The following is a 27340-nucleotide window of genomic DNA, read 5'->3' as shown; positions in this document are numbered from 1 at the left end:
CACTGCAGATCAGAATTAGCAATGGGGTTTCTTGATGTAAAACAAACTTTTCAGTTAGTAAGGGAGCAAAATTTCTGTTGACCTTGGAGAGAAGGTGATCCTCTCTGCAGATGCAAATTCAGTGTAACACATACTTGACTTCTGTAGGACCTAAGTGCACGGTTCTGGCTCTTGCTTGTGCTGACAAACTTACCTTTTCATCTTCCCCTGAATCCCAAGTCTCCATCACAGGGGTAGCTGACAGGTACTGTGGCTGCTTGAAAAGAGATCCATTTTGCATGGCATGTAATCTGAAATATGTTGGTTTAAGTTAATAGGTACAACTGTAAACTGATGAATCAGAGGCAGGTCTATATTGCTAAAGTACTGCTCTCACTGTAGTAAATCACACTTGAGATGCAGTGCACAGTATAAAGTAATTTTGCACTTGAAAGCCATATTTTCTTTCCCTTGTTATGTTTGGTTTAGTCTTTTGAATGTTGTACAAGATCTTATATTCAGAAAAATTCCCAAAACTGAACTGCAGGAGATGGGCTAGATAAATGACTGTTATCTTGATGAAATACAGCAACTGTCTAACTCACTTTTCACTTGGAGAACTAGAGTGGCATGTCAGATTGATGGCAGTCTGAAAATTGAGTGCAGGTCAGGGAGTGCCAACAGAGAAACTTCGGAGGGATATTGAGTAAATATGTGGCTGTATAAGGAGGCTGGATGTTAGGGAAACAAAACAAATCTGACACTTCATGTTTTAAACATAGCTTAGAAGTTGTACCTGGGTTTATAAAATTGAAGCTTCACTGGTTGAGTTTTCTCCAGGTGGAGTGTCTAGACTAGACCCTTTTTGTGAGTAGTAGAATGCTAATATCTGCAGACTCTAGATTTTTCCAGTGCTTGTATGTGGCCAGGAACCTTTTGAAAGCAATTAATAGGTTCAGGATGGCTCACATTCAGGTGTTAGGTTTCTGGAAGTATGGTCTGCATCCTCTAAGGCTTGGGAAGTACTATAGGAGTTGAGTCTGGATGGGCCACAGTGCGTTCTAGTGAGCAGGAGTTTTAATGAAGTAAATCCTTATTTGTTCTCAGTATGTGTATAACCAAGATATCTGTCAGCATTCTCCGTCTGAAGCAACAGCTTTGAGAGTAGAAAAACTCCCTGTGTTTCAATAGATGGTGAAATGGAGTATGTAACTTCTTTGGCCTCAAGCTGAGAAGGGTAGTTAATCTTGGCTTGAAGATGCAGTAAGAGCTTGTAAGTGGGTAGTTATTCCAAGAGATTAATGTGTGCAAGTTCATATTTCACATTATCTTTCAGTAATGTATGTTTCTGTATTTTCAGGAGCAAAAAAGCTGCACTGCAGTTAAACTTTCAGATGATTTTGTGTGTTTTAAGCATTATGCCTCCCCCACAAAAATCCTTCTACATGAGAAACTATAGGGAGTGTTAAATTAGACTATGTAAAGCCTTCAGAATGAAGATGCCATTGATTTCAGAAGTTCAGTGTGATTGGGTTTTGGGCGTTTTCCTCACTTGAAACTGTAGATATCTTTAGTAGTGTTGGCCTCGTCTAGGGGATGCCTGAGTGCTGAAATATTTCTTAAGAATGTGGTTAACTGTCTGTCTTAATTGCAGCTCTGGCAAGTTTGGGATATGAGAAGACCTGTGTTTTGTTCAACTGTGGAGCACTAGCAAGCCAGATTGCAGCGGAACAGAATCTAGATAACGATGAAGGCCTAAAAGCTGCAGCTAAGCACTATCAGGTGGAGAGGCTTCCTGCTTATGCTTAAGAAATCAAAATTACTAATCTTGGAATGTCAAATAAGTATCTTTGAATTTTAGAGCTATATGTATTTATCTAACTGCAGACATGGATTGGCTCTGAAGGATTTAACTCCTTGCAGTTACTTGTACCCCTGCCCCTAAATGTGTTGGTAGCTGTCTTCAGTTTAAGATTTGATTATTTTAACTAGTAGAAATTTTAATTTTACCAAGTTACAAAGTAATAACACCTACTTTGTTTGTGGAAAGCATTAACATTTCTGTGTTATGACACTGTGTGGCCAATATACCTTTATTTACAGTTCATCTTGATAAATGCCTCAGGGTGAGTGGTTCAAAGAATATACCCCCAAAACTTTATTTTTCTTTTTAATTCAAGTTATTGTATGTATTATATGTAAGGAAAAAAAAATCCTTTTGGAAACATTAATAGACTATTTTCTCTTTCTTAGTTTGCAAGTGGTGCTTTCCAGCACATTAAAGATACGGTTTTGTCAGCCTTGAATCGAGAACCTACAGTGGACATCTCTCCTGACACAGTTGGTACCCTCAGTCTGATTATGTTGGCTCAAGCTCAAGAAGTCTTCTTTCTGAAAGCTACAAGAGGTAATATCTTCGGTTTTGGCTCATGTATTTATGTGCTCATGACAACTTCCACAAAAACTGATTAAATACAGCTATAGTCAAAGAATTCAGCTGAAAGTAGAGGTTACTGAGAGCTTGTAAAGGACTTTTCACAGCTTTTTATTGTTGCCTTCACAGATTCCCTACCCCCTTGCAGGTCATTAAACACAAACTACAGATGCAGCTTAAGAACTCATCTAAGATATACTTGACAATGCAGATGTGCTTTTTGTCTTTCTTTTTTTACCCAAATTAGTTAGTCTACATCTTTACAAAGGATTTTGCTGGTTTTTATTTTTTTTCTCCTTGAGAACAAGAGTCATTGTCTGAAAGAACTGAGAGTACTAGAAATAGTGCATAGGGGTTTTACCACTACTTCTCTCCTCTGTCTGGTGAACTATTTCAGGATAATTAAGAAAGAAAGATATGACTGTGTTAGGAAACAAAAGAAATTCCCTAAGTTTTTAGGGGAAACAGATTCTGTTTGATTGTTGCTTATTTTAAGAGAGGAACTTGTTTGGGCCATTTGAACTTTGCATATGTCCTGTTTATCTCAGGAAGTGAAGTTCTGTGGATAGAGTGAAGAGTGATGTCCTTTGATTGTGAAAAACTGATTCAGAGGCTGCGTAGTTGAATATGACTGTTAAAGAACATAAGCTTGAAAAACCTTTCCTATGGAACAGTACTCACTTTACTACAAGATTTCTTACTCTTTGCTATTCTGCTCTTCTCAGAATTTGCTAGAAGTTGTGCATCTAGAAATGACAGATGTGTAGAAGTAGAACTAAGGACATAAGAGATAATGTGGTTGTTCAGCAACTCCTCTGCCAGTATTGTTTGGAAGACAGATTGTTTTAACTGAGATGTTTCTTATCTTCACAAGAAAGAGTCTTGAAAATCCTTGTAGCCTTACTATGTTCAGGAGTATCTCAGTAAGAAACTGTTGTCCCTCAGACAACTGATAAAGTATATTTTTGTTCTTTACTATGCTGGTAGCAGTATTGTACTTTCTGGATATCCAGACATTGCTTTGGAACAAATTTGTATAACAAATACCCAAAACTTCTTTGAAGCAGGAGCAAGCACTTATCTCAATTTGCATGGGAAATGGATCTTTCTGTCACCTTGATTTCTTCTTACACAAAATGTGAAAAAGATAAAGCAAGACTGATCCAAAACCCACAGGCCCACATGTGCCTACTCCCAAGATCACAAGTCTGGCAGTGTTAAAAGAGTAAGGTTAAGAATCATCTGACTCTGGAGGCTGTAGTTTTTGCCAGATGTAGAGAGAGGTTCCTTTGCTTGGAAGGAAAGATGTTTGAAGAATCATGTTTGACAACATTATTAACTTCCAAAATCTGTTTTCCAAGGGGGAATCCTCCAAAATTTGATCTCAAAACTCCAGTTTAGCTTCTTGCTGCAGTGACTAGCAGTGCAGTTTTCTAGTTTGTGTTTTTCTCATGTTAGGCCATTTAGCAGCTTACTAGATGATGATGGTATTTCAATAGAGCTGCATTTATTCATGAACTGAAAGAAAGTGGCAGTGTTTGGCAAAAATCAAACTGGTTGGACCCAATCCCACTCCACTACATAGCCTTTCTTAGTGTTTTAAGTGTCTCTAAATCTGCAGATGTTAGCTGTTCCATCTCAAGGCTTGCATTGTATCTGCAGTATTTTTTAAAGATATGTGAGTAAAAGCAAAGCTTGTGATGGTGAAAAATCTATTCTAGGCTGCTCACATGTACAAATGAGTGTCCTCTAACACCTCATTTGTTAATGGAGCCAATATTTTTTTCCTCTCTTAGGAGCTCAAGTTCTACCAAGGAAGCTGTAACTCCACACACTAGGTGGGGCTAGAAGGACAGTCTAGGTGGAGTAGACTTCGGTTTTACTCAATATGTAGTGTTCTGGATAGAAACATTTGACCCAAGAAGGAATTTCCTAGATTTCATATGCTCTTGTCTCTTTCATCTATATCCTGTTCCACAGTGAAATGATCTTTTTGGCATACCTTAAATGCACTTACCTCATAGAAGATAAATATCAGAGCACATACCATAAGTGTTGCAAATAGATGTGTGAATATGCTGGAGTGAGCAGACCACTTGGGAATACTTTTGCTTTAGTTTTGGCACTGAAGCATACTCTGCAATCATCTCTCCCACTCATATTTATCAGTCTGTCAGTACACAAGAGGTCTGAGTCAACAGGGTACTTGTTTTTAAGAGCAGCTGTTCAGAGTGGATGGTCAATATTTGCACTGATTGTCTGCCCTCTGTGGGAAGACTGAGTTTCTAGTTCTGGGCAGAGGCGAATATTAAAGAGGGTAAAGTTAGATGCAGCATGTTCCTATTTGAACAGTATCAGCTTCAAGAGTAGGGTGAGGACATGGGGTGGGGGACACTGTTGCCACTAGGCCCATCTGTTACAGTCACAGTATCACAGTATTACTAGGATTGGAAGAGACCTCACAGATCATCAAGTCCAACCCTTCACCACAGAGCTCAAGGCTAGACCATGGCACCAAGTGCCACGTCCAATCTTGCCTTGAACAGCCCCAGGGACAGCGACTCCACCACCTCCCCGGGCAGCCCATTCCAGTGTCCGATGACTCTCTCAGTGAAGAACTTTCTCCTCACCTCGAGCCTAAATCTCCCCTGGCGTAGCTTGAGGCTGTGTCCTCTAAAGGACACAAGTTGGGGGAACCATGATTATGTATGTCCAGGAGTGGGTTAGTCATTGTAAGCTAATAGTGGTAGGGACTGCCATAGAAAGGACAAGTCCCTTTTGTTGTATGTCTGCAAACTTTTGGGAGTCCTTACATGGAGCTGGGTTAGAGAACAGATCTTGTGGAGAATTAGCTACTTTCAGATGAATAGATTTCAGCTGAGTTCTTTGACTATGGCTGCAGAAATGCATGTGCTGGCATACAGGAAGAGCTGGAAAATAAGCTGCTGGAGTTCATGTGCAACTGTGGCTTTTCTTGCCACCTTGTCATTGGTACAAGGTAAAGCATCTCTCTTAACCCTGCATAAATGCCAAAAGTGACCAAAAGATCTTTTGTACAACTGACTGAACCTTCAGGGTCACAAATGATATATAAAATCTGGACAGGGCTGATGGAAGTTTGGAGAGAAGAATGGGATCCCACCTTGGAGCTGTAGTGCAGAGCTATAGCCAGAGAACACAGTTGTGGCTGTTTAGAAGATGGAAGTTATTTACCTGTTCACTTGTAAAAACTTATGATACTTAAAACTGTTCTTTGTTTTTTATCTCTCCTTCCCTCCAGATAAAATGAAAGATGGTATCATAGCTAAACTGGCCAATCAAGCTGCAGATTACTATGGCGATGCTTACAAACAGTGTCAGTATAAAGATACTTTGCCCAAGGTTAGTAGCTCTCACGGAAATAATGTTGGCTCTGCTGTTACTGTGAATAACTGATATTCTTTACATTGTACTTGTTGAACCTGACACTGCTACATGCTAAGGAAAACCTATAATTTGAAAAGCAGTGAAGAATATAGGAGGCAAAAGACAGTGTGGCTACTTGAAGTGTTATTTCTTAAAGCATGTTTACTTGCTGACATTTCATTTAAAGTGAACTTGAAATGTTTATGATAGCATTTAGGGATGCCTTCTTAATGCTTTACCCAGTCTGTTTTTCAAACACTTTCTAATGGGACTTAACTGCTTTCTAACCTCAGTGTTTTCCTGTGAAATGTTGACAGCATGAATACAGTGGTACTGTTCACTTAACTATTTATGAGGAATAGGATTGGAATTCAGTGTGTCCTCTCTTATTCAGCTTGCCTTCTCTTCCTCCTCTGTTCCAACCCAATCTTGTAAACTGAGACAACTTGTAAATTACATCCCTTTACTCTTGATTATTCATCCCGCTGCAGAAGATTCATTCTCATGCTCTCGGAATATATGCTGTATAACAAGTACTTGGAAAATGGACAGGCTTTCAGTGTCTTGAAAGTACAAGTTCTGTTCAAATCATAAAGCAACAGAAAACCTTTTGTGTAGTATTGTAAATGTGAAAGTTGAAATGTATAGCTGGCTAAGTAGGAGATTGTCTTCCATAGTGCTGCTTTTGCGAATGTCTCTGGGAAGCATCCCTTGTTGCCAGTTTCCATTAGTAGTTACAAAAATCTGACCTATTCCAGCTTTCCTGTTATGAAGAAAACACAAAATACACTGCATTTACTGAAAATACACTAGAAAACTTACTGAAAATGTTTTTACCAGTGACAAATGGAAGTGGTTGATGTCTGGTCCTATAACTTCATATGCAGTCTTAGTCAAATAATTGCCAATGCAGTTGCTGAAGGTACTTTTATTCTGTCAGGGGAAAACCAGGTAATTAATTGCCCCCCACATTGTATTTTCTGATACACAATAGAATCTGGATAGTGATAGGTACTATACTCATAATGGCTGTGGTACTGAAGCCAAGCTATCCCTTCTTAAGCAGTAATTTGCACAGATGCCTTTGTAGGCCAGACGGTGACTTAGTTTTTACAGCTAAATTGGTATCGTGCTTGCCTACAACTTAATAGATTCTTTCATGTGTGCATGTATTTCCTTTCATGCATTCTGTGGCATTGTGCAGATTGGGCCAACTTGCCACTTGGGTGTGCTGTTTGAGGTTGATTTCAGAGGGGTAGTGAGATATAATAAAGGCATTGCTTTGTCTGATGTGGACCTTTCTAAGCCATCGATCTGTTCCTTGTTCTTTTTGCACAGTAATGTGATTATCTGTAAGGATATAATAAAAGCTTGATGGTTTCATGAGAATTATCACTACTTGCAAGAACAGTTAGATGTTTAGAAGTGTGAAACAGGTTGACTTGATGTATCAGAGTGTAGTTGCAAAGCCTTCAGACACCTTTTTCTCAACAATTTACCCTCTTTTTTAGCTCCCATCTCTGTGGGGGCAGCAGTTTTGCACAACCGTGAAGAAGCAGTCTTTGTATACTGAGTTCTTCAAAATGTCACTCAGGTTTTTCAATGCTTCTTCATTTAGGAAGCAAAACAATAAGGTTAAATTAGATACTATGCATATGTTCTGGGTTGCAGCATGATGTTTGCTTCATGTCTTGGTTGATAGTCCTGCAGAGATAAGCACATTTATATAAAGATCTACAAATGACTTTTGCATCTTCTTATAAAGTGCTTTCCCTTTCAACAGTTATTGGTCCTCTTCATTCATTCTTTGCTTCTATAATTTTAGAGTTGCTTTCTTGATCTTCTGCTGGTTTTAAGTGTAATCACTTTGTTTAAGTAAAAGAGGCCTGTCTTCCCTCCCCTTCTCTTAAGAACACTTTGTCTTGTCTATGTCTTGAGGACATTTGAGTGTGTTCTTGCAACTGTCCTTTCTAACATATGCATGCATTTCTAATCTTTGAAGTAAATGTCGTGACTTCATGGCTTGAATTCAAATTCTAGATCACCTAAAAATGGACACTAAGAATTTTGCAACAATGAATGGAAAAAGGGAAGACTGAATTCAGTCCATGCAAAGTCATGTGGTCTCTGACATTTACCTCTAATGCTCTAACCTATCTAAACCATTAATTGGGTGATTCTAATTTCCTTTTCTTCTTCCTTTTTTCTTCCTGCATCCCATGTTGTCTGTGGTGGTTAATGTGGTTGGACTTTCCCCTGGTCAGTATTTTTATTTCCAGGAGGTGTTTCCTGTTCTGGCTGCAAAGCACTGCATAATGCAGGCCAATGCAGAGTATCATCAGTCTATCCTGGCAAAACAGCAGAAGAAGTTTGGGGAAGAAATTGGGAGGTTACAGGTTAGTAACTTTTTTTTTCTTCCCTGAAAAATATGTCAAGAGATTAAGTCCCAAAAAGCTGGGTCAAGAGACTTAAAATGCAAGTAACTATGAAAGCAGTGTATTAAAAAATGACAGAGGATGTTTATCACACAAATCAAATAGTTACTGGCTGCAAAGCTTTTGTAAGGATGTGTTTTAATGATTTTTCAGGCAGTTTGCTATTACTTGACATTATAATTCTGTATCTTTGCATAGGTTTCATATCCCAGTACAGGTAATAAAACAGATTTTAAAACATTTTTCTGAGTAATGTTGCTGAAAACAAAATAAAAACCAAAGCCCAAACCAAAAATCTATAGAAACCACAAACCACTCCCCAGATATTAAATTTCTGCCTGGTTTATACTTCTTTCCTGCACTCCTGATCTAAATGATATCTGGAAAACATACGAGCAGGTGTATTTTTAGCCTTCATAGTTTTCTTTGCCTCTTGGTTTGTAAAGGGTCTGGGATGTTAGCAACGTCTAAGGACTTCTTGTCTGTAGTACCTGAAGGCAACCTACAAGAAAGAAGAGACTTCTTATAAGGGCTTGCAGTGGTAGGACAAGAGGAAATGGCTTTATGCCTGAGGAGAGCAGATTCAGAATAGATACTGGGAAGAAATTAGAGTGGTGAGACACTGGATCAGGTTTCCCAGGGAAGTTGTGAATGCTTCTTGTCTGGAGGTGTTCAAGGCCACGTTGAATGAGGCCTTGAACAACATGGTCTAGTAGAAAGTGTCCTTGCCTACGGCAGTAGGGTTGCAATTAGATGATCTTTAAGGTCCCTTCCCACCCAAACCATTCTGTGATTCTATGATCATGCTGAGAGTTTGAAAGTTTCTGCCATGCATTTCTTGACTTGCAGTGGGATTAAGTTTCTTTAACTTCCATTATGCTTGCATGGCAGAGAAGTACCTGTGTAGTCTTCTAATAGCAAGTTGTATTATGACTACATTACGAAATGGCAGACAAAGGCATGTCTCCTGTCTTTACTTGAGTTTCAGATCTGCCTAGCAGACCTCCTTTTTTTAGTACTCTGTTGTAATAGAATATTAGTGTACTCTTTTTAGTGTACATCCTTGACAAGTCTAGCTGTATCAAATTCACTGTCATTGTTAAGTTAGGTAGGAAATTAGCTTGAGTACATGACTTGTCTTCGTGTTGTGTTACAAGGGAGTATCCTTTCATGCTGAGTAGATAGTTTTGGTGGTTTTAATACATTCAGTAAGATGAAACTTAAATTGCTTCTCCAAAGTTACTAAAATACAGCTTCCATAGTTAAGCTATAGATTTAGTATCCTTTGGATATATATTTTTTCTTTAATACTCACTGGATTTTGGGGAAGTCATAGAGAAACTATTGCCAGACAATAATTTGGTTACTTCCCTGCTTAAAGTATTTTAATGAGTAAAAATCTCTTTCTTGCTTCTTCATATATGGAAGGAAGAATATTACTTGATGAAATAATATGTATTGGCAGTAGTTGGCTAATTGAAAAGCTCATCTGTTTTTCTCAGTATACATCAAAGAGAGGAAAGTTAGTATTTTAACTCTTTTGTTTCTGTTTTAGCATGCAGCAGATCTGGTGAAAACAGTGGCATCTCGTTACGATGAGTATATTAATGTTAAAGATCTGGTGGACAAGATCAACCGTGCGCTTACAGCTGCCAAAAAAGACAATGACTTCATTTACCATGACCGGGTTCCTGACCTGAAAGATTTAGAGTCCATTGGAAAAGCCAGTCTTGTGAAGTCTACTCCAGTTGTGGTTCCCCTCAGTCAGAAATTCACTGGTAAGCTGCTTGTGAAACTCACAGGGTAGTTGTTACCTTGTGAAACACAGCCCAGCCACCAAAGTTCGTTCATATCATGAGAAAGTTAACATATGCTCTTGATTTGTATGAAGTATACAGCAGTGTCTTCAAAAGCACCATTTGTCCTTTCCAGTTTATTGTTCTACTACTCAATGATAAAAAGTAGCAGAAGAATAAACCACGGGTGTAAAATCAATATCTGTAATGTACCTTTCTCTTAAAGATTTTTTCAACAACTTTTTTTTTATTTTTAAATTAAATTCAACCTTCTTAATTTCAGAAGAAACACTGATGTGAGGGAGAAATATGACATTGTACAACCTTATCTAACCGAGTTGCTGGCCTTCCAGGAGGCTGGAAATTTTCAGTTTATTAGCTGTACAGAGGTGTTGTGAAAATGATTCTCTCTTCCTTTTTACATTTTCTTCCTTGGAAAAAAAGCAGAATCATAAATTTTAAACCATAAGGAGAGTCTGATTTATAATCCCACAATTATGTTAAATATACTGTCTTGAAATTATTTCTAAGTTGATTTCAGTCATAAAAACAGGAATCTAAGCTGAAGACACTGTAGAAATAGTTGGGGTTTTTTTAAGACATCTTGGGGAGCAGAGGAGGCCACCTTAAGCTGTTCAGATGGGTCTCTGTAGTACAACCTGCACTAAAGAGCTGTGAAGATGTTTGTGTCCTTTAACCTTCGCAGTGCAACTCGAGTGATTTCTAACACTGTAATTGCAGACCTGTTTGAGAAGATGGTTCCATTGCAAGTTCAGCAGTCTGTCAGTGTGTATAACCAGAGAAAGGCAGATCTAGTAAACAGGTCAATAGCCCAGATGAGAGAAGCCACAAATCTGGCAAATGGGTAAGTATGGCCTCTTGCTGGACTTACCAAGAGGAGTTATGGAACACTCTAGAAATGCTGAGTCATCTAGGTGACTGCAGTGGGGTTTTGTAACTGCATGCTAGGCTGGCAAACTTAAGCTATAGCAAGGGTATTTAGAACTATTTTTCTGCAGATGCTAAGTCTTAGTGTTAAGAAAATCCAATATCATTTTACATACTAAGTTGTTCACTTTTTAGGAGTCTGACACTTGCTTAGAAAAAATTCCAGTTCCATTAACCTAGAAGAATTTCAGTGATCAGCATGATTGTGCCAGTGACTCATTACATGATACTATTCCCTCCAAATCTTGTTGCTTAAGATGGACTTGTATCAAGCAGAAAGACAGGAATGTAACTCAAGGCATTTGATTCTCTGTCTAGCAGATAGCTAGTGCTGAAAATGTTTGCCCTGTTTTGGAAGTGCTAAATGACTAGAATTGGTTTAGCACTTAAGAGCTTTGGAACTTCAGTGAGGTGCACACTAGGACTGAATTTGGACAATTCCGTTTGAAATTTCCTTCCAGGAGTACTTTGTGCTCTGTTTCTGTTACAACTCTCTGGGTGACTGTTAGTTTGGTTAGTGGTGTGGTTTGCAGGATAGAACCATTTAATACTCCAGACAGCTTGCTCTTTAACACCTGGACTTTTTCAGTGTGTTGGCTTCCCTCAATCTTCCTGCTGCTATCGAAGATGTGTCTGGCGATACTGTTCCTCAGTCCATTTTGAACAAGTCGAAGTCTGTCATCGAACAGGGAGGAGTTCAGACTATTGATCAGTTGATCAAAGATCTGCCTGAACTGCTACAAAGGAACAAAGAAATTCTGGACGAAGTAAGCTCAGCAACTACTAATGCTAAAAGAAGCATTAGTAGTTGCTTAAGAAGCGCCACCACTGAACTTCTGAAATGGCAATAAAGTGCACAAATGTCCAAAATGTCTGTGAGCCTTGAGCTCTGTGGTAAAGGCTTGGACTTGATGATCTATGAGGTCTCTTCCAACCTTGGTGATACTGTGACTTTAATAGCACTTTATCAATATGGCATTGAAGTTTTTATTAGTCCATCCAACCACGTATGTAGATGCAGTGTTTGAGGGGACGTGGTGTAGTGGTGGATTTGGCAGTGCTGGCTTAACAGTTTGACTTGATCTTAAGGGTCTCTTCCAACTAAAACTATTCTATGAAAAATGGTGCTGTCACACGTGGATGTTCCCTTAACAAGTATTTTGTGTTTAAAATTGTTGGGAGGGCTGTGGGGGAAAGCATTCTAAAGAAACCTGGGTGATTTGTGCTTTTTATACCAGTTTCTATTTGCCAAGTAAAATCTATGAAAAACATAAAACCATTCCTTATGTTCTCTACACTAGCTGTGTATTTTGTAGCTGTCTCATGTTTGGAATGGCTTGCAGTCCATGTGATGTTTCATGTTTGGAAAGGCTTATAATACGCTTAATGATTTACTCTTGTAGTCACTAAGATTATTAGACGAAGAGGAATCTACAGACAATGACCTGCGAACAAAATTCAAGGAGCGCTGGCAGCGGACACCATCCAGTGACCTCTATAAGCCTTTAAGGACAGGTAAGCTTCGTATTCCATTCTTTGGGTCCTGGAGATGCTCTGAAAAGATCCATTTTCATCATGTAAATTGAAGCAGCTTTCAGTGCTCTGATGTCCTGAAAAGATACATATTTCACTGTGAGAGAGGTTATGCCAAAGTATTCTTCTTACATCCTCTGCCAGTATTTGAGGTGGGGAGATGCAATAGAGAATTTGTTGCTGCTTTTGCATCCCTGGAGTGTACATGCACACAGAAGTTTCAGAAAGCATACGTAGTGCAAATCAGTTGCATTCCTAAGAATTTGTTTGCAGTTACCTCTCAATTAGTGTAAAATTATTTTGCCTGAAGATATTCTTTTCTCTTTGATTTGCTGTTTGCTTTTTTGCCTAGTTGATCCACTATTTGCAACGTAACTTAAAAGCTGAAATTTTATAAGTTTTAATAACTTCGTGATGTGCAGAAGCTTAAAATCATATGAGAAGCATGAAAACTGTTTTGAACTGCAGCAGCTGTTTTTTCTCTTGCCGTCACCAGAGGGAGCCAATTACCACAATCTATTGAATAAAGCTGTGCAGGCCGATGGGCAGGTGAAGGAGCGCTATCAGTCCCACCGGGATACCATTGCGCTTCTCTGCAAGTCCGAGTCGGAGCTCAACGCAGCCATTCCTTCTGCCAACCCAGCAAAAACATTACAAGGAAGTGAGGTGAAACGTTCAGTTTTGTCTCTCTTTTGAGTAGAATTGTTGTTTGGCTAACAAAATGTGCTAGTTTGAGGAAGTAGGAATGTTTTAGTGAGAGAAGTTAGATGATGGGTTGTAAAAAGGAAACAGTGGTGATGTCTGTTTCACTCTAGGCTTGCTGCGATGTATAAAAACAAGAACATAAACACAGGGAGTGGGTCTCTGTTGCCACTGGTGCCTGTACTTTTCTTCCTGGCCTGCTTCTGTGTAACTAATCCTTCTACTTTTCTAACCCCTATGCCAATCTTCCAATCTCTCCTTGCACATAAGGCAAACTCTAGGATAAGGTAGAGGGGTGGAAGGGAGGTGGAAGAGTGGTAGGGAGCCCCTCCTGGGGACTTAATTTCTCAGTGGGGTGTAGTGCTTCTGTATTACTTTTAACTTGCATATTTCTGTAAATAGCTACATATATTGTAAATATCTGCTTGTATGTTGTGCTAAGCTGTGAATATAGACCTTCATTCCTTAATTGCCAGCTGGCTGAGTCTAGGCTGGGTCATTTCTTGGGGGGGGGGGAGGGGGATCAAGTGATTCCCAAACTGTCACACAAAGTAAACTCACATGAATTGGTGTCACAGCTGATCCTTGCTTAGGTGCTCTTGTTTCTGTCATAATTTATATAGAAGATAAATAACAGTTGGAAAATAAGTTGTCTTTTTGTTTTCAAATCTGCCTGCTTATATTTGGTGAGCAAGTTCAATTGCCACAGGCAGCAGGACTGATTGACTGTTACAAAAAGAGCAATTCCTGATGAGTAGTTTTGTTATGTAGGGTGGTGGAGTGTCATGCTTAGGTTCTTGGGACAGTCAAAACAATTTAAAAGATAAGCCTGATACTTTGAGTATTGTTTTCCAAGCGAGTCATGACTCATCTACAGCAATATGCTGCTTTTTTCTCATAAAATTGATTTGAAGTCAGTGTTTTTTGGCTGCCATTTGTAGAATTTCCTATTGGAAGGTAACTGATCTGTTTAAAAAAAATAAGAAAAATATAAACATCTTTGTAGCAATTCAGTGTTGTTAATGGAAGCAAATCTTCACAGAAGCATATAGCTTGAGAAGTACTTGAAGATCTTTGTGTTGCTTTTTGTCCTGGTTCCTCATCTTAAACACATATATGAACAAATATGCAGTAGATTGGCCAGCATCAGTGAGGAATGCAAGATGGAAACAATAGTGTGTCCTGCCACATTTCTTCCTTTTGAATGTGCTAACTTCTGACAATTTCTCTTGCTTAGGTTGTTAATGTTTTAAAAACTTTGCTAGCCAATCTGGATGAAGTTAAGAAGGAGCGAGAACAGCTGGAAAATGACTTGAAATCTGTAAATTTTGACATGACCAGCAAATTCCTGACTGCACTTGCACAGGATGGTGCTATAAACGAGGAGGCGATCTCTGTGACTGAGTTGGACAGAATTTATGGAAGTTACACACAGAAAGTGCAGGAGTCCTTGAAAAAACAGGAAGAACTTCTCAAAGACATTCAGGTACAATACCATCTATGTCTTCCCTCCTCTTAAACTGGGGAACAATGATTCCTCTGCCTTGCCAGTGCTTTAGAGATCTCACTTCACTTGCTACTCTGTTTTGCTTGTTACACTGTCATAAGCCAGTTTACTCCTTCACTGTTCTGATCACTGAAAAATACAAGAGTTCTTTAAGTGTTTACTGCAAAGAAACATACATTTTTAACAGACTCTCCCAGAGCTCCACTGTAAATTCCTGTGGACTTTTTCTTGGACCAAATTCTGCAGATGGCTTTACCCTTAAAAGGGTGTTACTAAGTTGTGGGTCATTGTTTTTCTCTTCATCCCATTTTAATATTTCATTCTGGTATAACAGGAGATGTGTCCTTACTGTCTACTAGAAGGTGCTCTGGGTCTTTGCAGTACATGTTGGCTTATTGTTGTGCTTGACTTGCAGCATGTGCAGAGCTTAGCAGAGTAAAAATTTATGAGAATATCCCAAAGTTTGCTTATCAAGTCAGCCTTAGTTTGTCAGGACCAGTACAGACAGGTCCCTGAAACATCTGTCAAGTGAGGAAGTCTTAGTGCTTGGACAAGAGACAATAGTGGTTTGTGTAATGATGGCACCCCTTCATGTGCAGGATTACTTGCAACTTCTGACTGCAAGAATCAGAGTCTTTTCTAAAAGGAAATTTTGTTTCTTTGTGACCATATAGCTCATGTTCTATATTTGGATCTCTTTTAACATGAAGTACTTTGAAAATATTGCTGGATATTATTTGGAATGTCCTGGAGTTCAATTATGGCTGCTTCTGGCAGCTGATGTAGTTTCTAAGTTCACTTGCTTGTTTATTTCCTCAAAAGAAATGAAATGTAGGTGATCCTTCTGTTAAGTTTTCCCCTTCCTTGTCTTTTAATAGGTTGCCAATGTCAACCAAATTTGAGGAATTATTTCTTGAAAACACAGACTATGATTTTATGCAGTACAGAAGAGCCTAATTAGTGGAGCTTTCTGAAATGGTGCAGTAGGAGCTTGACAATTAGCTCAAAGTAGCCTACAACAGACAGTTAGCTGATACCTACTGCCAGTGAGTTACACTGGGTATAATGCTGAAACAGGCACTGCACATGGCAGGTAGCAAATACCAGTAAGTAACAAAGTATGGACGTAAGGTGAAGATAGGTATCTATAGGGAAAAGCAAGGAGAAGCAATGCATAAGAGGGGAAAAAATTTCCCACAACAGAGAATCTTACATGGGACTGGTTTACATCCTTTCACTGCTGCTTTTTTCCTTCCCTCTAAGAATGCACATCAGGATTTCTCAAAGATGAAACAATCGAACAACGAATCAAATTTAAGAGAAGAAGTTCTGAAGAACTTAGCTGTAGCAAATGACAACTTTGTGGAACTTCTATCCAATTTAAAAGAAGGCACAAAGGTATGGTAAGGTTGAAGGGACTGGGAGAAGGTTTTTTTCTTTACACAGTGAGGTGCGAATCAAAAAATCATAACGAACTTTGCAGACCAGCTAGAGGAGAGGCACAGTTTTGATAGTCTAACTGCTGAAGAAGCAAATTTGTAGTTTACTGCTACTGCATATGTAAGGAGAGTCAAAGAGGACTTTATTTTAGCTTCTTTTTATTTTTATCTGGGCTTCTGGAAGGTGTCTTACTGCTTATGTATTAAGTACTTTTTGCTGGTTTACTGATAACTCACCAGAGGGAAAAAGAAAATGAAACGCATGTGTTCATGCAATCGAACTTCATTGAACTGCATTTCAGTGCAGAAAAGAAAAAAAGAAAACACTATAAAAATAGTTAATCACCAGAAATGATCTTGTTTTAATACATTTCTAGTTGTCTCGAACTATATGTATGGGGAAAACCCCACACAATTCTATGATATTAGAGGGATGGACAACAGCTGACTGTATGTTTTTGAAAAGCAGAATAAAAAGCACTAGCAAACTTGGCTGCTGTGACAAGTTCTGGGCACTGGAATAATGCAATGTCTGTAAGTGGATCACTGTGTAAAAGTATTGTAGCATTGAGTCTGAAATTATTGACTGAATACGTTTGTGTTTTGCTTCTTCCTTAGTTTTACAACGAGCTGACAGAGATCCTCCTGAAATTCCAAAACAAATGCAGTGATATTGTCTTTGCTCGCAAGACTGAAAGAGATGAACTGCTCAAGTAAGATTTCAGTGCTTTAAGCATTGTAGAAGTGGTGAAGTATTTATGAGAAATTAATCTTTGTTTATTATGGTACTTGATGAAACGAGAAAGGGAGAGGAGGTATGCTGAGACTGTAATCTCTTCTTTGCCTTAATATTAACCTCACTCTCCTGTCCCCTGAAAAGCTAATAAAGTGATAGGAGAAATACATGGAAAAACACTTGGAAGCCTGCTCTGATCTTCAATTCAGCATGAATCTGTTTGATGTTATCATTTCCCTCTCAGTTATTTTGGCATATGTTCGTTAATGTTCTTAGTTTATTCTTTTTCTTTTGAGGAACTTCTGTTTCTGTAACTTGCTCCTGTTGTCATTTTGATTTGAGGAACTGGATAAATGCTTTACCACCTGATTGCTTTCTGTGTGCCCAGTGTGGAGGCAGGGAAAAATGTTGGTGTTCCACCTCTCCTCCATAGTCTGATCTGGCTTTATGGTTCTTTAGATAAATGGGTTGCCTACAGTGTTGAGGAGAGAAGCAGATTTTTGTCCTTTGTGTGTAAGGACACGTCTGATGTCATTATCTCTCACATGTGACCAGCCTAGTGTATAGTGTGCTTCAGAAGTGATTGTTCGGCTCTGCTCTTGAGCATAAGTGAAAAGGCTTGCCTTGTTACTGGTGTTCTCTAGCAGAGCACAAAGCCTTTTACAAAAAGGAGGGCTAGTTGTTACTGAAGTTTCAGTTGGTGAAACTGCAGTTGTTCTGTGCACATACTGTATTATGAACAGGATGCCCAGCCCTCAAACTTTACCTTTTCTAAATTCATCCTTAGTAGAACACTTCTTTTTGGCTGCGGCTGAATATCTCACGTCTCTATGATGATAACCTGCAGCTTTAATACAGAATGTTTGGTATTGATACAACACCCAGCTAAATCTTGCTGTGCTGTCTTTTACTGACAAGTGTTCACTGGCATGAAACCCCATGTCAGGGTTAGGGGCAATGATCGAGTTTTGGGTGTTTGTAGCATATGTGAAGCTCAACCCACAGTTTGAGTGAATAAAATGTATGTTATGTCCCTTCCTCCTTCTTCCCCAATCACAAAAAAATACTGACTGTGGGCTGCATCTTCACTTAGTGAAAATATATTTGTTGAGATAGTTTCTCATTTAGAACTAGATATATTTTGCTTCCTTTTTTTTTTTTTGAGGGTAGTTTCCTGGGGAAGAGATTTGTAATCCATGCTCAGTTTGAGCTATCTCAGTGATCATGCTTTCAGTACTAGCTTTACTCCCTTGCATCTTTTTGGCTTAACTTCCTGAAGTGTAAACCAAGCAATTCTTAATTCAATTCAGTTGTATGTTTGCTTGTTCGTTTTTCATAGAGATTTGCAGCAAAGCATTGCTAGGGAACCCAGTGCTCCCTCTATTCCTCTGCCTACCTATCAGACGACCACAGCTGGAGGAAGTAAGCCTGCTGCATCATCGACTCCTACTCCAGCACCAAGAACCATGGTGGTAAATATATGCTATGCAACTAATGGGTTGAAAATAGAAGGCCCATACTTGAGAACTTCAAAGTGATCCATAATTTGTCTAGGTCACTCCATAACACATTGGTTATTTGGAAATGTTATAAGTGAAATAGGTGATGTCTAAAGGCTTTGCACAGGGATATGTTAGGTACTATGTGTTTTCATAGTGTATGGATTTGAAGTGGAGAACTTACTGCGTTTTAGATGCTTTGCATTATTTCCTGTATAGACTAAATACAGAATGTCCATTTTAAATGGAAGATCAACTAATCATTTAACCACAGCCTTTGATTCCAAGGCATCTAGGAAGAAGCACCACTTTAATGTACTTGCTCTTTTTAGGGGACTAAACCACAGCCACCAGCACGGCCACCACCACCAGTGATTTCTGCAGCAAGCAGTCCCTCTTCAGCATCAGCACCCTCTGGAACACCTGTGGCTCCTGCTGCTGTTCCTGCTCCTGCTTCAGGAGCCAGTGCACCTGCAGCAAGCACTGCACCTTCACAGGCACAGGGACCTCCTTACCCAACTTATCCAGGTTACCCAGGGTAAGCTGTGGGAGTACTTCAGCAGTTCTTTGCTATCCTGTTACCTGAAAGCACTTGTTTGCTGCATGTGGTGACATCTTGAAATTGGTTATTGTTGTAGTCTTTAGTGAGCTTTTTTTTATTTAACTTTTAATCATGTAATTCTTACTGAAATCACTTGCTGGTACCATTTGTGGGAGGATTAATTTTAAGTTTTTGTAGTTTGGCCTTTTTAAAGGAGAAGGAAGATAGGATACCGTTTCCTAGCTGTGCCTTGTGGACTATTGTCAGCCTGTGCATGATCAGTTGGTATTTATCTCAGTAGTGCTGGCATGTCTCATTTTTGAAATCTTGGTATCTTGCCAAAGATGATGAAAAATTCCAGTTGAGTTGTGTGCTTTTTTCCGTGATTCTGGAGACAGGAGGAATTGAAGATAGCTTGCTCTTTCCTTTAGTAGCAGGTTCAGCCACTGCTAAAATATGTACAACAATATTAAACTTAAGAGAAGCAGTTTAGATCAGTTCTAGTTGCAGCAAGTTGCTTTTACTCCACTTTCTGTCTGCATTTGTTCCACACATCATAATCTTTCGTTTGGTGATGTTTGATCCTTGAACGTTATCAGACTTCCTGCTGCAGAGAAAGGAAAATTAAAGGAAAGCATTTGTGGTGACTGCATGTCTTTCTGTATCTATTAACAACTTGTTGTTTGCACATTAACATCATCAGTGTTTTGCAGCTAATGTATGCTTTTTTCCCACCTCCCCACAGGTATTGCCAGATGCCAATGCCAATGGGGTATAATCCATACATGTACGGTCAATATAATCTGCCATATGCCCCCTCACCTGTGTATCCAAACCCTGGACAAGCACCATATCCACCACCTCAGCAACCTGGATACCCTTTTCCTCAACAGCCTTACTACCCTCAGCAATAATGTATCTGCAAAGAAGCTCTGCTTGTTAAAATTTGGGAGAAATTGGCAATAAGCATACTAAAACTTCTAGCTTTGGTTAATGTACCATACTGAACTGTATGCAGTCTGTAACTCCTGTTTATTGTTAACTGCTCCAAAATGTCTAGATCAGTTTTTGATTACACTAAAGACTTCGAAAGATCTGCTGCAGTGGTTTAGACTGTAGACTAATGCCAGAATTAGAGCCTAAGTCAGTGATCTGAAACTGTACACACTACATGTTGGCTAGACCAAAATATTCTTTGCAAAAATCCTCTAAGTAACAAATGGGTTCAGACAAGAAAAACGAAGCAGTGCGTGCACTGGGTGTGATACATTCTACAGAGCCTCATAGCATCTCCTTCTATCCTCTATTGGTTTGTATTTTTTTTTTTTAGTTTAGTTAAAATATGCTATTTTGTCTAATAACCAAGGCCTTGTAAATCATCAGTAAAAAAAAGAAATAAATTACTTCAGAATGGTTTAAACACTTGGCATTCTTTTTACCATAAATGTGGGTTTTCTGTGTCTAGTTTCTTTCATGTGCCCCTTGACTTGCATAACAAAGATAAGTTATGAAGTGGTTAGCCTTACAACTGAGTTCATACTCTTTCTCCTTTAATTCTCTATCCTTGTGACAGACTTGATAATTAACCATTTTAAATGCTGGCAATGAAGTCTTGCAAGTAAATTTTTCCTTCGACTCTCAAGTGTGTTTGGCTAAAATATGCTCATGATTGTTCTAGAAGAATGGTTCTCATTTCCAGAACACAACTGGAAAGAAGGGAGATCAAGATCCCTCTTTCAGGACCAGTGGCTGATGGATCTAACCCATTTGTTTTCCAAAGAAACGATCAGAAATGTGCTGTGGCTCGAAATAGAGCAACTGTTGATTGCTGGAACTTTTCAGTTTGTTTTTAAATGATTGCTTTTTCCCTAGAAAAAAACTAATGCATTCCCTCAGGGAGGTTGTCAGCAGAGAAACCTTTTTTGGTGTGTTGTTTTGTGGGGGGGGAAATGATATCTTGTATATTAAAGCAGGTGGAATGTTTACTTTTGGATCCATCTTCTCATGGGATTGATAACCTTGCACTACATTTTACAATTGCTAGTGAAGAATGTAAGTTTATGCTTAATAGCTTCTACCAAATATTTACCAACCATCTCTCAGTCTTTTTTTTTTTCTAAACACTCTCCCCCCAGCCTTTTTTTTTCCAGACATACTTGTCTAGTGAGGGACTCTGCATTCCTTTAGCCCTTGGCATGAGTTTCTTCACTCCACAGGACAGTTAATTTCCTGAGTGCTTCATCCAAGATACTCTGGTCTTACAGAATGGTTACCACAATGTTAAATCCAATGTTAAATGTTACTGCTTTGATTTCTATTTAAGTGCCTGATTAAAATATTGAGGGATATTTTCATGCTAGGGGTTTAGAGGGTGTCAGTTATTGTAGCATATGAGTGGAAACCTCACTGAATCTTGAATACTCTTCCTCATCTGGGAAATTGCATACACATCCTTATGAGCTCCTTTCTTACTCTCTCAAGTTCTTATTGCTATATGATCACTCCAGCTACTTTGTGAAGACTACTTGTCCTTAATACTCTCTGACCCCCACAGAAAACACAAATCAAAAGATAGAAATAAACTTCTTTTGTAGAACACAAGTCTCTAAGCAAATTTGTTCACCCTGTAGCAGCTCAGTGATGTGGGGGAACAGGAGGAAGCCAGGCCATACAGCACTGTAGATACCACCCTAGACAAGGACAGGGGCTTTGTTTTCTTTATAAACGTTGTTGAATGGGAGTGACTCAGGAACATCTCCATCGTTTTTTTGACCCTGATGGAAATACATAAGAAGCAAGCGAGGACAATGAGAAAAAGCTAGGAAGGTAACTGGAAGCAACAATCAGAACCTGATTTCACTCTAACTGGAAAAGCAGTAGTTTTCCACTAACTTCACTGTGTCAGTGTGAGGAAGTGCAAGCCTAATGCAGCCTTTTTAAGTTCTAAATTTTTAGTATCCTGTGCCCTGGAGATTTTTTTTTTTTTATCAGTTCACACATTAGATGCATTTGAGCTGTTGTGTAAGTGTTATTTTTCCTAGTGCCTCAACTTATAAAACTAAAGCTATGTGAAAAATTAATTTGGTTCAGCATAAAGATTCCTGGAGTTGAAATTTTCTCCTTTAACAATTTCATAGATGTGGAATTGCTGTTAAAACATCTTTTTTTCCAGTTGTGTTACTGCTTGTTTTAGTCTATCTTTTAAAATGTGTATAGAAACCTATGCATTTATGTTCAGCTTTCACATGACCTTTTCTTCTCTTTTTTTCCCTAAAGAAACCAGAAAATCCAGAGATATGTATGTGTCTGCTTTTAAGCCTGCAGCTGTTATGACTTCAGTTGAAATGTTACCTTGTTCTATAGTTTATTAAAAAAATCACTTAGAAAACCTGATTTCATGGCTATTCTTGTGAGTCTTTTGACTTCAGACAAATGTTTTGGAAAGGATGGAAACAAATTATGGGCCTGAATGAAGTCTGTGTTGTGGTGAGGGCGCTCAGCTGTCAGTTACTGCAGGAAAACAACAGTGCCTTCATCCTTGACTGCTGATGTGACACTGCCAGCTAAGGGTGGTTCTTCACTATCATGCTGAGTAGGGTGGAGACTTAAATCCTTTTAGGGCTGATCTCTGCCATCCAGCTAAATTATGCTGTACATAAGCCTTTGCTATTTCAAAGTATGCCGGGGGCATTTTTGGACCTTGCCATTCTGAAGCAACATCACCTGTTGCCAGGTAGCTGAGAATAGCAAGAAAATTCATTGGGAGCAGATATTTTGATTTACATTAGCTGAGAGATGCATTTGTTTGTTGCTGGAATGTGTTGGGTTCTGAAATAGTTCCTTCTTGCATCTCAGAGGCTGTTTTCTGGCACTTATCCTGACAGAACACTCAAATAGGTGAAACTGGGGGTAGTTTTAAGTTTTGATTGTGTACTGTTGGATGAAGATAATTTGAATTTTGAAGACTTCACTCAGTTTAGTTTAAAAGAAACTATTTTGGAAGTTGCAGCTCTTGAGAAGATGAGCTATTGCACTACAGCAGCACTCAAAAGTGCTTTTTTCTTCTGTTTATGGGGGAGGATATGGGGCTTTTTTTGTTCTTGTCACTTATGACTAGCATTGGCCACTTGTTTTGGCTTTCTTGGATTTATTATGACTTTTGAAAGCTATATCAAGTGTGCAGCCTTTTTTATTATTTTTGAAGCTGACATCCTCTCTGTCATAATAAAAATGGTCACTTTTAAAATGTAACAGTATTTGTTTTCAGCTGTCCAAAGTAGTTTCCATTGTGCTTTTATGTTCTGAAAATAGCCACACTTTACACTTAGGTTGAGATTGTTATGGTTTGGACTTACATTTGGAACTACAGCAACTGTAATCCCAAATGATGCTATATAATGGGTTTGTGTCATGCTGGGAAAGTCTGGGATCACAGCATGGCTGAAGTTGGAAGGGACCTTAGAGATCATCTAATTAAAGCTTCCTGCTATGGGCAGTCACCTCTCAATTAGACTCACTTGCTGAAAGCTTCATCTAGCCTGGCCTTGGACACTTCCAGGAAGGCAATAGCTGCAACCACTGGGCAGTTAGTCCAGAGTCTCATCCCTCTCATCCTGAGGAATTTCTTTGTAAGATCCAGCCTAAATCTGCTCTTCCTCAGCTTCAAACCTTTCCCCCTTGTCCTAGTGCTAGACACCCTTATGAAAAGTCTCTCTCTGGCCTTCCTGTAGGATCCCCTCAGCTCAGAAGGCAGCTCTTAGGTCTCCTCAGAGTCTTCTTCAGATTGAACAACCTCACTTCCCTCAGTCTATCCTCTAGCCCTAATTGAGGCTAATACTCCATCATAGACAGCTGAGATGCAGTTGTTACTGTGGGTTTTGTTAAGTAATAGTGTGGTGTTTCTAAATCCTTGGGCTGAGCTGGTCAATATTTTTCTTAACCACTTCATAAACAGAAAGTGTCTACTATCAAGAATGAAAGAGAAATGGCAGCTGTCCTTGTGAAATCGACACCAAGCCTTCACCATAAATCAGTGCTCCCAGTTTCTTCAGCTTTTTCACCTTAACACCATTCAGTGTCTGTGGGTGGTGATGTCTGATTGTGTCTACACTTCAGGTCCTTTGGAGCAGGGGGTTGCCATTCTCTGTGCCAGTAAGTTGCTGGAGCATTCACTGCTTTAAAGGTTGCCTGTTTCAAGGTAGGGGCCCTGCCCCTTGGGTGCCCATTGCCTGTGCTTGTGTTAGTCAGATTATCCATCTGAGTGTCAAAAGAGGTGATTCTGGCCCCTACTGTGGGTGCTACACCAAAATCTGATTTGACCTCAAGTGACTTTTGTCATAGAGTAACCTTTAACCTTGCATATACCTCTGCTCTGTGACCTCACATAACTTTTACCACTGTAGTATCTGCCCTCTGACTTCAGAGGATCTCTGTCCATTAGCCAAGACAGCAAATGGCATCCTGGCCTGCATCAGGAGCAGTGTGGCCAGCAGGACAAGGGAGGTTGTTCTGCCCCTGTACTCAGTCCTGCTCAGGCCACCCCTTGAGTGCTGTGTCCAGTTCTGGGCTCCTCAGCTCAGGAGAGATGTTGCAGTACTGGAAGGTGTCCACAGGAGGGCGCCAAAGCTGGGGAGGGACCTGGAGCACAGCCCTGTGAGGAGAGGCTGAGGGAGCTGGGGGGGTGCAGCCTGCAGCAGAGGAGGCTCAGGGCAGAGCTCATTGCTGGCTACAACTACCTGAAAGAAGGCTTTAGCCAGGTGGGGAATGGGCTGCCCAGGGAGGTGGTGGAGTCACTGTCCCTGGAGGTCTTCAAAGAAGAGCCTGGCTGAGGCACTTAGTGCCATGGTCTGGTTCACTGGTTAGGCCTGGGTGCTAGGTTGGCCTGGATGATCTTGGAGGTCTCTTCCAACCTGGCTGAGTCTATGATCTCAGGTAACATTTCACCTCTAGTGGCATCTGTCCACTGACACTGAGTAACCTTTGATGCAGATTAACCTTTGTCCTCTGACCTGGAGCAGCCTCTGCCCTCAAGGACATGTTGATCTAGAATAACCTCTGCCCTCCAACCTTTGGCCTGGAGCGAAGGATGCCTCAAGTATCCTTTGATCTTTGATCTCAAGTAACTGCTCTCCAGTGATCTAGAGCAAAGTTAGACCTCGGGTAAGCTGCCCTCTGTGTTCTCAAGCCATCTTTGCCCTCAGGTGCTCTCTGCCCTGCGACAGAGGCTGGCCTGGGCTCACCCTGGGAGCAGGCCGCAGACTGACTTCCTGTGTGTCTCCTGCTTGGCCCCAGCCCCACAGGCCGGCAGAGGCAGCACCCTCTAGGCTGGGTGCTGGGAGCAAGCTCCACTTGTGTGCAGATGTACCTGCAGATAGTTAAAAATCTGCTCTCCCTGCTTTGTATTTCCTAGTAACGGCTTTCTAGCCTCCTCCTCCTCACACCCTGTTGGACCTCTTAATTTCGCTGGTTTAAGCAGCGTCTGAGGGAGCTGGGGTTGTACCGGCTGGAGAAGAGGAGGCCGAGGGGAGACCTCGTAGCTTCCCTACAACCACCTGAAGGGAGGTTTGACTGAGGAGGGGGAAGCCTCTTCTCCTCGGTGGCAAGGGCCAGGACTAGAGGAAACGCTTCCAAGCTGTGCCCGAGGAGGTTCGGGCTGGATGCTAGGAAAGACTTCTCCTCGAAGCTCATTCTGGAAATGTGGAATGGTCTGCCCAAGGCAGTGGTGGAGTCGGCGCCTCTGAAGGTGCTCGAGCGGCCTGCGGACCCGTCGCTTAAGGACACGGTTTAGTGCTGACCCTTCAGTGCTGGGTCGAAGGTTGGACTGGACGATTTTTGGGGTCTCTTCCAGCGGGATGCTTTCTCCGAGTGTGTATTTCCGTGCCAGGTGTGGCTGCCCTGTGCGGCTGGGGACGGCGGAGAAATGGCCGCGCCGCGGTGCTGTGTGCTGAGCATGCAGCAGAGGGCAGCCTGGAACCGTCTAAGCGGGAACCGTCGGCAGCGCTTTTTCGGTGCGGGCTGTTGGCAAAGAGATCCTGAGTTCATAGAGCCACAGAATTAAAAAGTAGTTAGGGTTGGAAGGGACCTTTAAAGGTCATTTCCTGTTGGTGCAAGGACAGGCAAATCGCTTTTAATGAAGCATTGCCAGTTCTAAGTGCACGTAGATATCGCAAACACTCTGTGGTTGGTGACCTGGAGCCTGAACTGTAGAACCAGCCAAACGCAGGGACAACTACATCAGCTGCCCACGTCCACCATCCTGACCAGCTGCCAACTGGACTTGGAGTGCGGAGCTGCAAAGGCGAAGGGATAGGTAAGACTTCACACTCATCCTAAACTGCTTTATTGCTCTGCAAGAATTAATGTAGCTTTTGGGTGTTTTCTGTCTTTAATCTGCATAATCTGGACAGTCTTTCTGAACCTACCCAGCGTGGTTTAAACTCACTTCCCTCACCTGAGAGAATGAGATAGCTCCTGACCTGTGCGAAACGATTGGATTAGGCCTCAAATGCTGCTGTGATGATGTGACAGGGAAGCAAAATGGATGGCAGGTGTTGTTGTGGCCTATTCTGCGAGTGGGAGTAGAAATGAGGGGCACGTGTTGCTGGCAGGAGAAAAGCGTGTCGGCAGTCACAGCTCTGTCACAGCGAGGCAGTGACAGCAGATGTTGCACCTGGGGGATGAAAAACACGTAGAGGGAAGGTGTGAAAGTGGTCAGAGAGGAGAAGGAACAAGAGAAAATGGAGGGAAAGCTGAGGGACAGCTGGTGGGTTGGGAAAGGGGGCTTGTCAAGTGCATTTATGAAGAAAAGGAAGCATGGAATAAAGGCCTGAGAGCTTTGACAGCATCAAGTCATAAATCATAACATTTTGGATAATGCCAGGAAAAAAAAATGGAAGGGCTTAAGAATTAACAAGCAGCAGAAAGAGCAATGGTAGTAAAGGGAAAGAGGGAAAGGACCTTTAGCTATAGAGACATGAAGAAAGGGTTCAGAAAAAGAGTTTAAAAGATAAGGTAATTATTTTCTCCCCTCCTCAGGTGAGAGGAGAAAGTACTAAGGAAAGGAATTAATGCAGAAGATGATTTGCAGTGAATCAATCTGAAGTTCTAGAGAACTAGCTGAAGGGTAAAGACATTGGTGATGATCAGAGAGAGTATTTAGAAGGGAAGAGGAAAAGCACAGCATATCAGTGGGTTTGACAACACTGGCACAGGCTGGCTATCATGGGGAGCAAGGTCTTAGAAATGAATAGGATGATTAATGGAGTGGCCGGCCTGAGTGGAGGAATCAAGGCAGGAGGAATCATGGCCAGTCTCTAGCACTGGAGACAAAACCAGAAAAGATGAATACTGCATGCTGTAAAGAGAAGCCATCAGGTCAGGGTGAAAG

The 27340-nt window shown here is 40.5% G+C and overlaps 1 protein-coding gene across 2 annotated transcripts in view; it reads left to right on the top strand.

Annotated features, from left to right (window-relative positions):
- The window catches only part of PDCD6IP (programmed cell death 6 interacting protein), a 31954-nt gene extending 9607 nt beyond the window's left edge, over positions 1-22347 (top strand). The window contains exons 4-18 of one of the 2 annotated variants that reach the window (XM_064169543.1): positions 1634-1761; positions 2233-2386; positions 5694-5794; positions 8098-8214; positions 9809-10031; positions 10791-10914; positions 11587-11764; positions 12401-12512; positions 13027-13196; positions 14470-14718; positions 16003-16137; positions 16797-16891; positions 18254-18386; positions 18746-18951; positions 19700-22347. In XM_064169543.1, coding sequence (XP_064025613.1) covers positions 1634-1761; positions 2233-2386; positions 5694-5794; positions 8098-8214; positions 9809-10031; positions 10791-10914; positions 11587-11764; positions 12401-12512; positions 13027-13196; positions 14470-14718; positions 16003-16137; positions 16797-16891; positions 18254-18386; positions 18746-18951; positions 19700-19868 — 2294 coding nt within the window. In that variant the 3' untranslated portion in view covers positions 19869-22347. Of the gene's footprint in view, positions 1-1633; positions 1762-2232; positions 2387-5693; positions 5795-8082; positions 8215-9808; positions 10032-10790; positions 10915-11586; positions 11765-12400; positions 12513-13026; positions 13197-14469; positions 14719-16002; positions 16138-16796; positions 16892-18253; positions 18387-18745; positions 18952-19699 lie in introns of both variants that reach the window. The other variant, XM_064169542.1, reaches the window with a different exon arrangement.
- Positions 22348-27340: the final 4993 nt, after the last annotated feature.

The sequence above is a fragment of the Pogoniulus pusillus genome, chromosome 32 (genome assembly GCF_015220805.1).
Source record: "Pogoniulus pusillus isolate bPogPus1 chromosome 32, bPogPus1.pri, whole genome shotgun sequence".
Taxonomy (NCBI): domain Eukaryota; kingdom Metazoa; phylum Chordata; class Aves; order Piciformes; family Lybiidae; genus Pogoniulus; species Pogoniulus pusillus.
The sequence above is the reverse complement of the archived record's forward strand: the minus strand, read 5'-3'. Positions and strand labels throughout refer to the sequence as shown.